This window comes from Marmota marmota, unplaced genomic scaffold, assembly GCF_001458135.2.
Source record: "Marmota marmota marmota unplaced genomic scaffold, marMar, whole genome shotgun sequence".
Lineage (NCBI taxonomy): Eukaryota > Metazoa > Chordata > Mammalia > Rodentia > Sciuridae > Marmota > Marmota marmota.
This window is the reverse complement of record NW_026000016.1, coordinates 887,516-904,114: the sequence shown is the minus strand read 5'-3', so window position 1 is coordinate 904,114 and position 16,599 is coordinate 887,516. Positions and strand designations below refer to the sequence as shown.

Sequence of the window (16,599 nt, the reverse complement as noted above, 5' to 3'; positions counted from 1 at the left end):
GAAATAATATTGTATTAGATGCTGCAAGCAATGATGCATGGCTGTATTGTCTGATGATCACAAGTGTTTGAAAATGGATTATATAACAAATAAGCAAAAACCAAAAACTAAGCAAACAAAATGACCAAAAATGATCCACAAGCCATTGTGTATTAGGTTATAGAGTCTAATATTTCACATTATTACTAATGTGCAAATAGATGACAATATAAATCATTTTCTGATTATTCACCGCAGGAATTATCTCCGAATTTGTAAATACCTTTGGTTTAGTACTAGGAAGAGAATAAAGCACATGGCATCTGAACTTAGGTTTGTAGTCAGACTCTACCAACTACTAGTGGTGTGAAGTTGGCCAAAAACAGATCTAGTTTTCAGTATCTTCATCTTATATTGAGAATATCATCATCTAACCAGCAAATAGTAACGAATGAGTTAATGAATGAAAGTGCTTACTAAACTGGAAAAGGTAAACCAGATGACTTATTACTGCAACTGATATCCATCTCATAAATCTGATATCATTAAACTATTAGAATCTTACTAAAAGATACAAATGGAACACTTAAATGAACATCAAATGTGTGCATTATTTAGGGACTGACATTCTTAGATGGAAAGCAGTAATTTTAATGTCATTAAGTCACCTTTGAATAAGAGAAAAATATTTTCAAAATGTATTAAGGAAAAAAGCAAGAGCACTCAGATTTTCCTTGTTTAATCAAAGGTAGATCAAAATATATGTAAATAGACCACCAGAAATGTTTTCATATGTTTTTTATAAAAACACTGAGATTTAGAGTTATCCACTGAAATATGTTTCAATGTCATAAATATTTTTCTTCTATAGATACTTACCTGTAAAAATAAGTAACTGGGCAGTACATTGTCAAATGAAGGGCTGAGATATATTGGTTCTGTCATTCTTATGCCTATACCTCTGAAAAAGAGGAAATCTAACATTAGTGTGTACAAACTAAATAGTACATATTTCTATTAACATACTCAAATAGAATATCAAATATAAAATTCTTTGCCTTTTTAAAATTTTTAACACTAAAATACTTTGAATAGTCCTGAGAATTGTTTGTGAATGTTTACCTTGAGTAGGGTAAAAGAACTCATCAGAATCAAATAAAATTAAATAAGTTTTTCATTTAGGCACAAGAGTTTCTGTATTTCAAATAAACCAAATATCCAAGAACATCTGATTATTGATTCATTCTTATCTTTTTGGTAACTGACTTATGGTAACTTAGTCTACCTAATTAATCAACATTTCATGAATGATCGAGTTTATAAGATACTCTACTCAGTACCTGTATGAAAGCTGAAAAAATACCTAGAATCATGCTGAGCAATGGCAAAGACGGTACACTCTATCACCTTTTTACAGAATAACTGCCCGAGTGTTGACACATTCCCAATATGACCTTTTCTACCTTTGTCCCATTTTATGAGTGGCAGTGGAGCTGATCAGAACAGGAAGGGGCCAGGACACAGATGACATGGTAGACAGTGATTCATAAAGACAAACAATGCAATCAAAGATAGTCAGAGAACTATCAAAGGGGGAAAGAGAGTGCACACAAACACTGTCAGAGAAAGTCAATAGTTTGTTGTTTGTTTTTTGGGTTTTTTTAATAGCTGCCTTCTACTCCTATCAATAAAAGAAACATTCAGAACACTGATCCGAAAACATTACTCAGCACAGTAGTGGGAACCACCACATCAAATAAAAGAACTGAAAGTATACCATTAATAGTGAACTAAAATATCAATCCCCTATTACAGACTCAAAGAGAAACAGAAGACATTTGCATGATTTTCATACTCCCAAAGCCTTGTAAGGAGAACACAATTTAGAAAGTATTACTATCTAAATAAAGGAAATCCAATAATCTGTTTCTTCAGAGGAGTTTCAGTTAGACAGAAAAACTGCTGTAACATGAAAAACTGTTCCAGGAATCACGGATATGGTCCAGTTCTAGATGGATAAATGCAGAGATCTTAGTATGTCCATGTCAACTTTAGAGAAATGAAGATGTCTACAGCATTCTAAAACAAGCTGAAAGAACTAAGTAAAATAAGAGACTGTATTGTTCATGGATTTATTTTTTTTTAGATTCAGTAACTGGGATGGTTTAGAAATATTTATAATGGCTTTAACAAATCCAAACATAAATTTTTGACAGAAATATTCATGTGAATACTGATTTTCTGATAAAATTTTTTATTTAAAAGACCTTATTTTTGCTGGGTGTGGTTGTGCACTCCTATAATCTCACCTACTCAAGACAACAAGGCAGGGGGATAATAAATTCATGGCTTGGCAAGTCAGTGACACCCTGTCTCAAAAAATAAAGGGCTAGGGATATAATTAGTGGCAGAGTGCCCCTTCATTTAATCCCCAGAATCAAGGGGAAAATTTTTTTTTGCATTAAAATCAAACATTTTTTTTCCACAAAATTTGAATGTTAAACTGATCTAGATGAGTCATCTAATCCATTCTCTATCAAGGCAAGTACTGTTCCTCAAAGATGCAAAAATCATTAAAATTCAAAGGACAAGTAAAATTGTTTGACAATCAGCATGTGACTGGTTGCTTATGTAGGCTTTTTAATCCATTTACTGTTTTTACCTAAAGGGATTTTTTTTTTCCAAAAAATCATGGGATTATGGATTAAATAATTTTCTTCCATTTGAGTTTTTGTATTGTGTACACTATCCTTAAACCACTCAAAGGATGTTTATTTCTCCCATAGCACTGGATACCATACTTCATTTCAGGTAGCCCACTGAAGATTTCTTTGCGGCTTAGTTCAGAAATCCCATTTCCAAGAAATACTTTTGTTCCATCAAATTCTTTGGCTCCTTTCTTACATTTCCCTTTAATATCGGAGTACACAGAAATAACATCTCCAGCTTTCATAACTAGGAAAGGAAGAAAACCAGATTACATTAACCCATGTTTTAGGAGAATAACAAAAAGTTCTTCAAGCTACAATCAGGGTCTCTAGGGACACAAACAGTGGAAATAAGCCATTCAAATTTGCTAATTATCTCAATATAATCCTTACAGAAAAATCTACCTTTTGGCTTTAAAATATTCCCAACAATAAATCTAAATGGAGAAATTTTTCAGTGAAAATAAAAGAATAGTCTTTAAAACATCCTTTTAATTGGAAATGTTCAACTGAGCAAAGGAAGATATTTTCTATATAAATTATGATCCCCAAACTTCACATTCTTTAAAACATTTCCTGTAAATCTTTGTATCTTAGCTTAATATGCAAAAGCTCTTTAAGTTTCCTTCCAAAAAATTCCTCAAAAATATATGCTAAGAGCTGGGCACGGCACACATGCCTGTAATCCCAGCGGCTTGCAAGGTTGAGGCAGGAGGATACTGAGTTGAAAGCCAGCCTCAGCAACAGCGAGTCACTAAGCAACTCCAAGGCGCTAAGACATTGTCTCTAAATAAAATACAAAATAGTGCTGGGAATGTGGTTCAGTGATCCAGTGCCCTTGAGTTCAATCCCCAGTACAGAAAAAAAAGTATGTTAAGATTCCTCAAAACAAAATTTCTAAAAAAAATTAATTTGAAGGCCAGACAAAAACAAACATAGGCTCAATCTGGTCAACAGGAAGTAGTCTGACAATTCTGATGTGGATCAAAATATTTACTTCATATATAAGATAACCAAAGCCCAGAGAAGAATAAGATTGCAATAGATTAAAACTTGTGGCTTAGTGGTGGAGGGCTTGCCTTGCATGTGTGGGATACTGGGTTTGATCCTCAGCACCACATAAAAATAAACAAACAGTGTCTTATGACTTCAAATCCAATAAGATACCAGTTAACCATGGGGTCTTAACCTAGTAAGCATATGCAATACGCTGTCAACTGAGTGAATAAATTAAAAATATCACATTTAACCTAATGATCAGATTCAAGTTCTACATGTTACCCTCACAAATGACATGAGAGCAGCCTGAGGTTAAGGCAACAGAGTTGAGAATACAAAACAGAATCTCACTTACACTGTCTATTCATCAGTAATTAGTAATTACTCCCTAAACAAATATCACCATGTAAATACTTATGTGGAGAGAAAACAATTGTCAGAAAGCTTTATGTGCATGCTTAATTTGTTAGACCTTATCAGGTAAAATCCTCACTGTCTATGTTAAATGCTAAGCTTGGAAAATACCTAACAAAGGTAAATTTGAACAACATCTCAATGAAATATACCAAATTTTCCATTTGAAAATACACATGATTTTTAGGGAACTCTAAACCTTATACTTACATTTTGATGCTGACATGATTCCTGGAATATAGACATGAGCTCCTCTTAATACTGCATTACCACATTGGGCTCCAACAATGGCTTCACACTGCTGTCTTTTTATATTCTTTCTATGAATATTAAAAGAAATTTAACAGTAATATTCCTCCAATGCCTACAAACATTTTCAATGTTTCAATATGAACTCTATATAAATAATCTCTTTGGCCTCGATTTTCCTGAATAAACAAGAGAAAGCTGAAATGAAAGGAATAAATAGAGATAGTGTTAAAAAAAAAAAAAAAAACTGAGCATTTGAGAAAACAATTGAAAGAGGTCCATCTAGTGGAAGGAAGGAGAGTGGCATAAAATCTGTTAATCATTACTATTTTCATATTGCACTGTGACACTTTTGCTGCTTTCAAAGACTAAAACAGAAAAGTATGCAAGAAATTAAAAACATTTCTAGGACTGAGGATGTGGCTCTGTGGTACAGTACTTAATATGAGTGCAGCACTGGGATCAATTGGAAGAGAACACAACAGAAGAAAAGGAAAGTAAGATTTCTAAATTGTTGCATGGAAAATTGTGATTTTTTTTTTTAATCTAGACAGATAAATCTTTTCTATACAGCATTTTTGAGGTTTTTTTTCAATTTCTCATTCTTTATGCCACTAAAATCTGGCATCATTTCTAATATTAGGTGAGATTTTTTCCAAAGATCAAAGGTACTAATGTGATCAACCTTCAATAAAAATTCTGAGCAGTCTCTCATGAGCTTCCCTGGTTGGCGACATTTCACACAAGAATTGTGTCCCATAATTTTTTCTTGAAATCCAGTTATCAAATCTCACTACACTTCTCAACTATACACTACCTAATCCCACCTATTCACGTTGCTCAAGCTCAAGTTCCAAAGCACACCATGGTCTCTACTTGCCTTGCATTCTACCCATTGGCAAGTTCATTATTTCAATAATCACTTGGTTGATAATCCCAAATAGTTGAGATTATCAGGCACATGCCAGTAGTACCAGCTACTTGGGAGGCTCATAAAGGAGAATCACTTGAGCCCACAAGTTTAATACCAGCCTAGGCAACATAGCAAGATCCAATTTTACTAAAATAATAATAATAAAGCCATAAATTTTAATATTCAGTCTTTCTAGATTGATATTTTGAATTACTTGCAGGTAGCTATATATAGATGTCTCATAGTAACTTCAAACTCAGCAAGTCCCACAAAATATTTTTCTCTCCTATACTCCTCAGATGACCCCAAATTTTTTTTTTTTTTTTTTGTACCAGGGGCGCTCTAACCTCTCTTGCTCTAACACCCTCCAACCATATGAGAATACAGCAAGACCTCACCAAGCACCTGCACCTTATTCTCAGACTCCCCACCCAGTGGAACTGTGAGAAATTTCTGTTCTTTATAAACTACTGCCTCAAAATACGTTTAAACCTCTTCTTCCTAAGCTTTGACTTTCCTTGAGTTATTTAATGCTACCTCAAATTTTGACTTTTTTTTTTTTTCTTTTAAGTACCAGAGATTGAACTCAGGGGCACTTGACCATTGAGACACATCCCCAGCCTTATTGTGTATTTTATTTAGGGACAGGGTTTGAGTTGTTTAGTACCTCACTGTTGCTGAGGCTGGCTTTGAACTCATGATCCTCCTGCCTCAGCCTCCAGATACACTGGGAGACATGTGCCACCATGCCCAGCTTGACTGACTTCTTGGGTCTAGCACCGGACTTCACACATACATGATCTCTTTGTTACTGGTGTAGTTTCCTGCCTTTTACCTTTATTTCAGATCTTTATGTTTTTGGTGTTCTACAGTTTCACTCTGAAGTACCTAGCTATGGATTGTTTTATCTTTGGGTTCAGACTAGTACTTCTTAAATTCGTCTTTCATCAATTCTAGAAAATTCTTAATGCTTTCATTATTTTCTTTCCTCCATTATTTCTGTTCTTTACATCTGGGACTCATTAGAAATATGAGCCGTCTTTTCATTCCATTTACCATTACTCAATCTCAATTTCATATTTCTAATTTCTTTATCTCTGCTGCATTCTGGATCATTTCCTGAATCATAACCTAATTCAATAATTGTATCAGTTGGGTCTAAGTTTAGTTTGAGGAGTGAATTCTTAATTTTAACAATATTTCTATGAATTATTTATCAATTCTACCTTTTTGTCTTAGTCTTTTGTTTTTAATCAGTTAGGAAAACCGATTTATATCCTCTACCAGAAAGTTCTATTAGAATTTAGGGGATCCTATTTCTGTAGTTTACCGTACACACTAATTTTCACTATGATAGTTTGATTCCTAAATTATCTGTTAAGGATGAGAAAAGTGTGAGGCTTGGCTTAAAAGTGTGCCATTCTAGAATGATTTTGATTGGTTTGTACCAAGCAGTGGAAGAACTGACTTGGGACCCAATTTATATGTCAATTTCCCAGAATGTAGATTTCAAGACCATTTGAGTAATAAGATTTGAATTCCAAACCTTTGTGAGGTATGGAACCATAGTGCATTCTCAGAATTTTTTTCTCTAACCTAGACCCTAACAGAGACCGCCCCCACCTCCTAATTCCTGTCTCATACTGACTGCTAGACAGATCTCAGTCCCCAGTGTTAAACCCCTATTAAAAATCAAAGACTCTAAATTTAAAAACCAACAAATGGCCAGATACAGTAGTGCACTACTGTAATGCCACTATCTCAGGAGGTTTCAACGGGAGGACTGCAAGTTCAAGGCCAGCCTCAGTAACTTAGCCAGACCCTGTCTCAAAATTGAAAAAATGTGTTGGGTATATAGCTCCGTGGTAAAGTATCCCTGTTAGATCTCCAGTACCAAATAAAAAAAATAATAAAAAAAAAAAAACCCAAACAAACAAAACATAAAAACCACGAGCGATATTCTTTCTCCAAACCTCACCCCCCTCATATTACTCTAGATGCTTACTGCTTTATTTTCCCCATTACTCTCCATTCCTAATTTCTAAATATTTTACTTTATTACTAGTCACTTGGCTATGCATTGTATGACCCATTTTATTTTTTTATTACATTCCTAGGTATATGTAGCAGAAATATATTCCGGTTATTTAGTTTACCATACTGTTGAACTAAAAACTAAAATGGATTCCTAACTTCTCCAGCTCTGCAATTCATTTTTTTTTAAGAAAGCTTTCTGAAATTTTGATTGTAACCTAAGAAACACCAAATACAATAATCCACTCCACATACACGGCTCCATGTGTGTAGACACACACTTTTATCATTTCATGAAACAACCCCTTTACTATACAAATTTTAAGGACATAAATATCCATTTATTCATAAAAACTGACTTCACAACTCACTAATGTATAACTATTTCAGTATTATATTTCAAAAATACAGATCTAATTGTTACTGTAACAGTAATTCTTTGGCTCCTAGAGTCTATGGGGGGAAAATATTCTTAGTTAAAAATATCCTTCCTATTTCACAACCTGTCTCTCCTAACTTCTACAATCTGTCCTTCACCCAACCTTCTGAAAAATCAATTCAGCAGCCAAATCTGATCTCTTTTATCATGAACCACCAGAATTTTTATGATTTCAAATCTTTGGGTATGCCTTCTTTGTACCTAGCATACATTTACCCACCTAATCTTATCAGCCTAATTTCTACCCATCTTCAAGCTTAACTAAAATACCTGCTTAGAGAAAATCTTTATGAATTTCTATGTACTCAGTCCTTCATTATCCAATAGCACCTCACTTACACTTTCACCATGTTAATCATCATCTGACTTGTACCACAGTTCCCATTAAGCTGAACAAGTATGAACCATTTGTCTTTGTAATACTTGCACCTTACCCACAGCATAAATTCGTATAATGGAACCTTATAATGTTAATTATGAATTTAAGGAGAGAAAATAATGAATTCTAGAATAGATAGCTACAGAGAAAAGTTAACATAACAAGCCTGTTTCCCTTTGAAGGGTCTGCTTATAAGGCTGGCCTTAACTGGCATCTACAGTTTAGATTTCAGAAGTGTCCCTACTATTAACTGATAAGAGTATTTCACTGTGCCTAAAAGCCATAAAAAACTGGTGTTTAAGATGAACACCAGATTTCCTTCTGTGAGTTCAGACTTTGGGTATGTACCAGGCAGGGGATTTCTATTTCTCTGAATAGAAATCCTGGACACTGAGGAAATAAAAAAGAGGAAATACAAGAGTTGGCATAGGCCATAAAACATGTTAAAAATTATATTTACTGAGTAAACCAACAATAAGGTGCAATAGTACACAATAAAAACTGGAGGAAAAATAGTACAGACACCTAATTAAAACTATTAAGGGCTGGGGATGTGGCTCAAGCTGTAGCGTGCTCGCCTGGCATGTGTGCGGTTTGGGTTCGATCCTCAGCACCACATACAAACAAAGATGTTGTGTCCGCTGAAAACTAAAAAAAATAAATGTTAAAATATTCTCTCTCTCTCTCTTTAAAAAAAAAAAAAAACTATTAAGAGCTAGGGTTGTAACTCAGTGGTAGAGTACCTGCCTCACATGTGTGAAGCACTGGGTTCAATTCTCAGCACCACATAAAAATAAGTAAAATAAAGGTCCATTAACAAATTTTAAAAAATTTCTTAACTATTAAAATAATTGAAAATGAGGGGCTGGGGTTATGGCTCAGAGGTAGAACACTCGCCTACCATGTGTGAGGCCCTGGGTTTGACCCTCAGCACCACATAAAAATAAATAAAATAAAGGTATGTGTCAAACTAAAAAAATAAATACTAAAAAAAATTTTAAAAATGATTAAAAATGAAGTAACTAGAAATTAAACCAATTATGGGAATGTCCCATTAAAACAAACAACAAACTACATGGCACTTTTTATCTTTGTTTTGCTTTTTTTTAAAAAAAAATTGTTTTTCTTGTGGCACTTTTTATTTTTAACTGCACATTTTAACAACCCTTTAAACAGAAGATGGATAAAACTGATATTAAGTGATACTGTTATATGCCAACCAATTTCTCTTCAGAAGGACTGCCATTTTTATTTAACCAGCAGTCTTTATGCAATTACTTTGAAATTCTATTGATTACCTTACGGCTTCATATAAATTAAAATTTTAAAGTGCTTATTATGGACTGACTGTGCATCCTATCCAAAATCCACACTGAAACCCTAATTCCAATGTGATGATATTTGGAGGCGACTTTGGGAGATAATTAGGTAAGATGGTAGAATCCCATGAATGGGATCAGTGCCTTCATAAGAGGAATCCAGAGGGCTCACCGTCTTTCCACAATGTAAGGATAGGACCAGAAGTCAGTCATCTACAATCCAGGAGAAGGCTCTCACCAGAACCCTGTCACCTTATCTCAGATTTCTAGGCTCCAGAACTGTGAGCAGTGAACTAAAACAGTACTGATATTGGTGAAAAAGAAACTTTAAAAGATGGAAATCAAGCTGGCTAAAGAAGGCAAATCTAGCCTCATTTGGATCAAGAGATATGTATTCAATTATGAAAAACAGGAAATTTTATTCTAACCTATTTGAAATATTGTGTTGAAATTTTAATGAAGGGAGAACTAAGAAAATATAGAATTTAAAATTACAAACTGAAGTCAGAAAATGTGGTGCATGCCTGTAATCCTAGCAACTCAGGAGACTGAGGCAAGAAAATCACAAATTTGAGGCCAGCCTCAACAACGTATCAAGAGATTCTCATTCAAATGAGTTTAAAATAAGGGGGAAAGAAAACCCTGCCTCAAAATGAAAAGGACTGGGGATATATCTCAGTAGTACAGCACCTGTGGGGACAATCCCTAGTACCACCCCCGCAAAAAAATGTTTCAGATACAATGTTCTAAGTACTCTTGTGACCTCAGTTAACTACACAATTAACTAAAGCTCCAAACAAAAAACAGTGTGAACTACAAACTTTCACAGAGAACCTACATTTTTCAATCAGCTCTGCTCACCAAGACTAGAGCTGTGCTATAACAATATCTGATGAAACTATTTCTGAAAAAAAAATTTAAATTAATTGTATAGGCTTTCTCTTCACCACATTCTATATCATTCTTTAGCAAATGGCATACTAGAATGCAAGCATGTTCATTCATGAGTTACAAGTAAAAAAGATTCAGTCAACATTAAACACAGACCCTATAGTGGGTAGTACAAAAAAAGCACATAAATATGAACAATAAAGTTTCAAATATGCCTATTTTTAAATAAGCTTAAAGAACATCTAAAAAGGAAGAACAGCAACAAAATACAAAAGTGAACTAGAACTGAATGCAAAAAAGCAAAACATATGAAATAAAAAATTAGAAGTATTGCAAACATTTACTGAATATATACAATGTACCATGAACTATTCTAAGCCTCACAACAATCCTATGATTAGAAAGTATTTTTAATTTCCATTTTAGAGATAAGTAGAGATAAGGAAAGCAAAGTACAGAGGAGGCAGACAACTTATGTGCTACACTATTTATGAGAGCCACTTCTAAAACAATTCATTATTGGCCAAATTATGTTGTTACACTGTGTGCATGAACTAATATGCAACAACAAATTCCACCGTATGTACAACTATAGTGCATCAACAAAAAGTGGAGAAAAAAGTATTTTTAAAAATTTTTTTAAATAAAACAGTCTATGACCAAAACAAGCACAGACTTTTGACCCAGGAATTCCATGTAGTATGAATTTACTCTGCGCACACGCTTAGGCAAGTCCACAAATAATCAATGCAACACTTAGCAACAGTGAAAAGCAGGAAAAAACTAAATGTCTTTCAACAAACGGTTGAAAAAATTAAGCTCAATGATAAAATGTACTATATATATATAGCTATTTAAAATAATATAATGATACATAAATCACAGAAAATTATATCATGGAAAAATATCCATAACAGAGTCTTAAATAACAGAAAAACAATTGCAAAACATTACACACAAGATTTTCTTCTTTCTAAAAATATATACAAATGAATGCAAACATGCATTCAGGTGTGCAGTTGTAAAGATAAGCTGTCTGGAAAAATATGAGTTTGATGCTAAGATAATCAAAATTGGGTGAGAAATTAGATAAAATTAAATAGTCACTTTTTAATTTATGTATAATTCTAAAATTTTACAATAAATTTGCCTTTTATAAAGAGGAAAACCTACTAAGTGTTACCTATTTTAAAAAGTATTAATCTGAAGAATAAAATTATTTCAACAGAATGAGAAGTGGCAAAGTTTTGAACCTATCAACAGCAATGTTGTATCCTCATAAGGAGTATAGCCTCAAAAACCCTACAGATGGGGCTGGGGTTGTGGCTCAGTGGTAGAGCGCTCAGCTTGCACGTGCGAGACCCTGGGTTCGATCCTCAGCACCACATAAAAAAATAAACAAGTGAAATAAAGGTGTTGTGTCCAACTACAACTAAAAAATAAATATTAAAAAAAAAAGACCTACAGATATATCTGTAATACAACTACTACAGATCTACTGTAGTAGTTGACCAGTTCAAAAAATCAAGAAATGGCAGAAATCAGAACAGCAGTTTCCCGGTAGGGTAGCATAATCCAAGAAAATTTTCTGGGCTGATAAAAATGCTCAGTTCCTGAGTCAGGTGAGTTTTGGCTATACAGTTCAATATTTGGTAAAGCTCAAACTGTACACTGAAAATCTCACCATTTCACATATAAATCTCACCTTAAACTAATCAGATTTTGCAGTTAATCTATTTTTAATTGTAAAAATCTATGCTTATAGTAAAAAACAAAACAGAAGTGTTACAAGTAAAAATCTTTTACTCATCCCCTTTCTCCCATTCCAACTTCCTCAGAGTTAAGCTACTGTTCATAGCTGGTTATAACTTTCAGACTTTTTTTTTCATATGTAAAGAAACATACACAAATGTGTAGCTGTCATTTCCTTAACTGCAAATAAAGTAATTATTCTAAGTACAACTATTTTGTGTATGTGTATGTTTGGGGAAACAAATCCATGTCCTTGTGCTTGCTAGGCAAGCCCTTGACCACTTAACTGTATCCCTAGCCCATTTGTTTTTAACACTTAACAGATCATTAACATCTCATCTTATTGGTACATAAAATTCTTCCACCTTAAAAGCCATATAATATTCTATTGCATGGATAAACCAATAATTAACTATTCTTCTACTGACCACTAAATTACTTTAAAGCTTTAACAAAAAAATCTTTATTTTGTACCATAATTAGTGACTTTTAAATTTCTCTTGGAGCCTGCATAGTAGCACACACCCATCATTCCAGAGACTGGGGAGGCTGAGGCAGGAAGATTCAAGTTTGAGGCCAGCCTCAGCAACTTAGCAAAACCTTGTATCAAAATAAAAAATGAAAAAGGATTGGGGTAATGTAGCTCAGTTGTATGGCTCCTGGGTTCAATTCCAGGACCAAACAAAGAAAAAAATGGTCCTTAGGTAAAGAACTCTGAAAGCCTATTTTTCAATATACGCCTTCCAAATATATAAATGAACTAATCAATGCCTGGTACACAGTAATTTAACAGAATTGTGTATAAAATTTTATAAACACATCAGTTCTGAAAGCAAAAAAAAATTATATTTTGGTGCAGCTCAAAAACCAGTTTAATTTACCACTGGAATCTCATAAAAAATAAACAAATTAAATAAAGCTTCTCAGAAAGTGGAAAAAATTTAAAATTTAATCATTGTGCTAAATAAAGTTAATGTGCATTATTATCAAGGTCCTACCACCCATTCCTAGTTTTCTCTAGTGTTTCCCATGACAAAGTTTACATTTACCAATTTATAAATTCCTGTTTATCTATGGAGAAACTTCACATTATCACCAAAGAGTAAAAAGGAATCCTGTGATAAATTTTTATTAGAAAAATAAAATGTAATTTGAAAATGAAATAGTCACAAACCTAGGTCCAATAACAGGAATAAGTAAGACATCCTGAAGGTCTGGATGTTGAAGAACAGGAACAATTAATCCATTAAGCTGCTGTTTAAAACAAACACAAAATTATAAAGAAATCAATATAAAGCTTGATTTGGAGCACTTTCATTTTGTTCCATGGGATACGGGGGTGGGAAGGAACACCTCAAAATAACATTTTCTTTAAAATTCTGATGTATCCTGACTTTTTTAGGGGGAAGGTAGGTATTGGGGATTAAAGCTAAGAGTACTCTACCATTGAGCTAGATACACACAGCCCTTTTCGTTTTTTATTTTGAGATAGGGTCTAAGTCACTGAGGCTGGCCTTGAACTTGACTCCTTTGTAAGACTCAATTTTGCTTACTGTTTCACTTCGCAAACACAAACTCTAAGCTGGCCATAGTGATGCATGTCTATCATCCCAACTACTCAGGAGCCTAAGGAGAGGATTATATGCTCAAGGCCAACTGAGGCAACTCTCAAAATAAAAAATAATCAATTCTAGTACTGAAAAAAAAAATTTAAATAATAAAAAAAGAACTGGGATGTAGTTCAGTGATTGAGCACCAAAGTTAAAACCCCAGTACCAAAAATAAATGAACACAAACCACGTTTACCTTTCATGATTTACTTTGAAAACATACATCTAATATAGAATTAAATGTACTCACTCAAAAGATTCTGAATAGGACATTAAAGATTGAAATTACTGAATATTAATTAATATACAATATTAATACCAGAAGCCATGTCAGTTTTAATGAAGGAAACAAATGCTTTTGGCAGTTCAGAATTTTCAGTAGCCTCTATATTTGGCTGGTTAGACTGGAAATAAGCACAAACTGAGCACTACCGATGGTGGATGGAGTTAGCTCACATAGGCTCACTGTGTGTGTCCTTCCCAAATTCCATAGCCACACTGGTAGCTTGAAACTGACCATTGTAGGAGTATTTACACCACCGATCAGGTTATATTTCCCAGAAAATTGCCTATTAAATATGTAGCAGCATACCACTGTTGCAGGCAGATGACTTGTCACCCCATGCAGAATGAAGAGCAGATGGAACAATGGATTGGATAACAGGACTATATACACTATTACAGGAAAATATACAAATATTGAGAACAAGTCTATGCCAGGTAACCGGCTAGGAATTAACAACTCAACTTCACATACTATATGTAAGAGCAACAACAATACATATTTGCACTGCTATGTAGTATTCATACACTATCTAGAAAACACTTGTAAAATCAACTTATTTCTAAGTTGATAAATGTAAAAATGTTACTTATTTTAGAAATGTAAGTTTCTAAAATTTCTAATATTTCTACCAAGTCAGTATCTCCCTTGACTTCTGCATCTTCCAAAGGATGTTTTTGACTGCAGCCACATCTAACAATGAGTAATCTGATGGATTACTCTCTCCTCTCTCTCCCTGTTGGGTGGCCTTACAGTATCAACTAAACAGATCTTTCTGAGAAGATAATAAATTGTGTCATTTCTTTTTGTTTTATAAATACTATTTGCTTTATAGCATAGAAATATTTTAAAGATCAATCCTTCCCAAATCAAAGGTTTTCTTCTTTCCTTTTCTATCAGGAGCTTGTTAAGAGGATACAAAAACAAAACTTTCATAAAATCATACATATGACTAACTACCAAAGCAACACACAAAAAACCAAGCATATCACCTGCTTTTATAGCCCTAGGAAGTATAATTTACATATCAGAAACTCACCCATTTTAAATATATAATAACTCGCAGTAAATTTAATGGTTTTTTTTTTTTAGTAAATTTTAAAAATTGTGCAATCAGCAACCCAATCCAATTTTAGATCATTTATACCACCCCACAAAAATCCCACTTGACGATCTGCAGTCAAATCCTGTTCCCATTCTCAGGTAACCACTAATCTTTCTTTACAAATTTGCCTTTTCTGAGCCAGGCATGGTGGCACAGGCCAGTAATCCCAGTAACTCAGGAGTATTACAAGTTCAAAGCCAGTCTCAGCAACTTAGCAAGGCCCTGTCTCAAAAAAAAAAAAAAATGCTGGGTATATGGCTCAGTGGTTAAGTGCCCCTGGATTCAATCCCATTGCCTTTCCTGGAAATTTCATATAGAGTAATATTATGTCTCATTTTTATCAACACTGTTTTTTTTTTTTCCAAGAGAGAGAGAGAAATTTTCTTTTTGTAGATGGACACAACACAATGCCTTTATTCTTTTTATGTGGTGCTGAGAATTGAACCTGGGTCCCACCCGTGCTAATGGAGCGCTCTACCGCTGAGTCACAATCCCAGCCCATTTATCAATAGTGTTTTGATGTTAATCTACTTTATTACATTGATTAATTACTTGTACTATAGAACAGTATTCCACTGTATGAATATTTTACATTTGTCCATCACTAGTTGATAAATATTTGAATCTATCCCCTTTTGACTTGTAAATAATGCCACAATGAATAGTCATGTTCAAGAATATGTATGGCCATGTTTTTACTTGTTTGGGGGTAGATACATAGCAATGGAATTGCTGGGCTGCACAGTAAATTTGTGTTAAAGATGTTACCAAAATTGTTTTCCAAAGAGATTACACCATCTTATATTACCAGCTGTAATTTACAAAGCATCCAATTTCCTCACAACCCTATCAGCCATATGAAATTTAAAATTTTTGAATTGCAATATATGTTCCAGAGAAATTTATGACAAATTATCTAGTACCATACTACTTGGGACATCTCTGCAGGACACACATGGAGTTTGGAATGTGGAAATAGAAAATTTAGAATAGTCAAAACTAGACTTAGTTCTTCTAAGTCCCCTTTCTTACTAGACTTAGGTATACAGTTTCCCATCTAGTGCCTATGACCCAGGCTTTACTGTTCAATCCTAACCTTTAAAGAAAGGGACCCAAATCTCAGAGTGACTGTCCTAAAATCCTAGTCCGTGAGATCTGAGATTTCCATCAGATTGCGATACTAGAACACCCAAGTTGTTGGAACAATCTGTTAGAAATGAAAACAATCTAATCTACTTGAATTACACACACCTCAGATGGGCTTCATTACAGTTTCTTTTCTACTAGACAAAAATATATGTACATGGATATGAGAGTAGTCATTTAAGAAGCCTAGTCATTTTATGAACTGCTTATATTTTTCCCTGTTATTACTCTAAATATTACTTTTTCTGTCTTATTATATTGTTTTGTTCTTATATACTTATCTTCTCACAACATGAAACTTCTCAAATGATTCCTAAAGAGACCATGAAACAAAAAAAAAAAAAAAAAAAAAAAAAAAAAAAAAAAAAAAAAAAACTGA

General features: G+C 33.7%; 1 protein-coding gene across 1 annotated transcript in view; it reads right to left on the bottom strand.

The window, feature by feature from the left end:
- Nsun6 (NOP2/Sun RNA methyltransferase 6) overlaps positions 1-16,599 on the bottom strand; it is a 47,188-nt gene that overhangs the window by 27,115 nt on the left and 3,474 nt on the right. Inside the window, exons 2-5 of the mRNA XM_048809035.1 lie at positions 13,251-13,330; positions 4,311-4,420; positions 2,781-2,934; positions 859-940 (exon numbers count right to left, since the gene is read on the bottom strand). Of these exons, the coding sequence (XP_048664992.1) occupies positions 859-940; positions 2,781-2,934; positions 4,311-4,420; positions 13,251-13,330 (426 nt within the window). The remainder of the gene's footprint in view (positions 1-858; positions 941-2,780; positions 2,935-4,310; positions 4,421-13,250; positions 13,331-16,599) is intronic.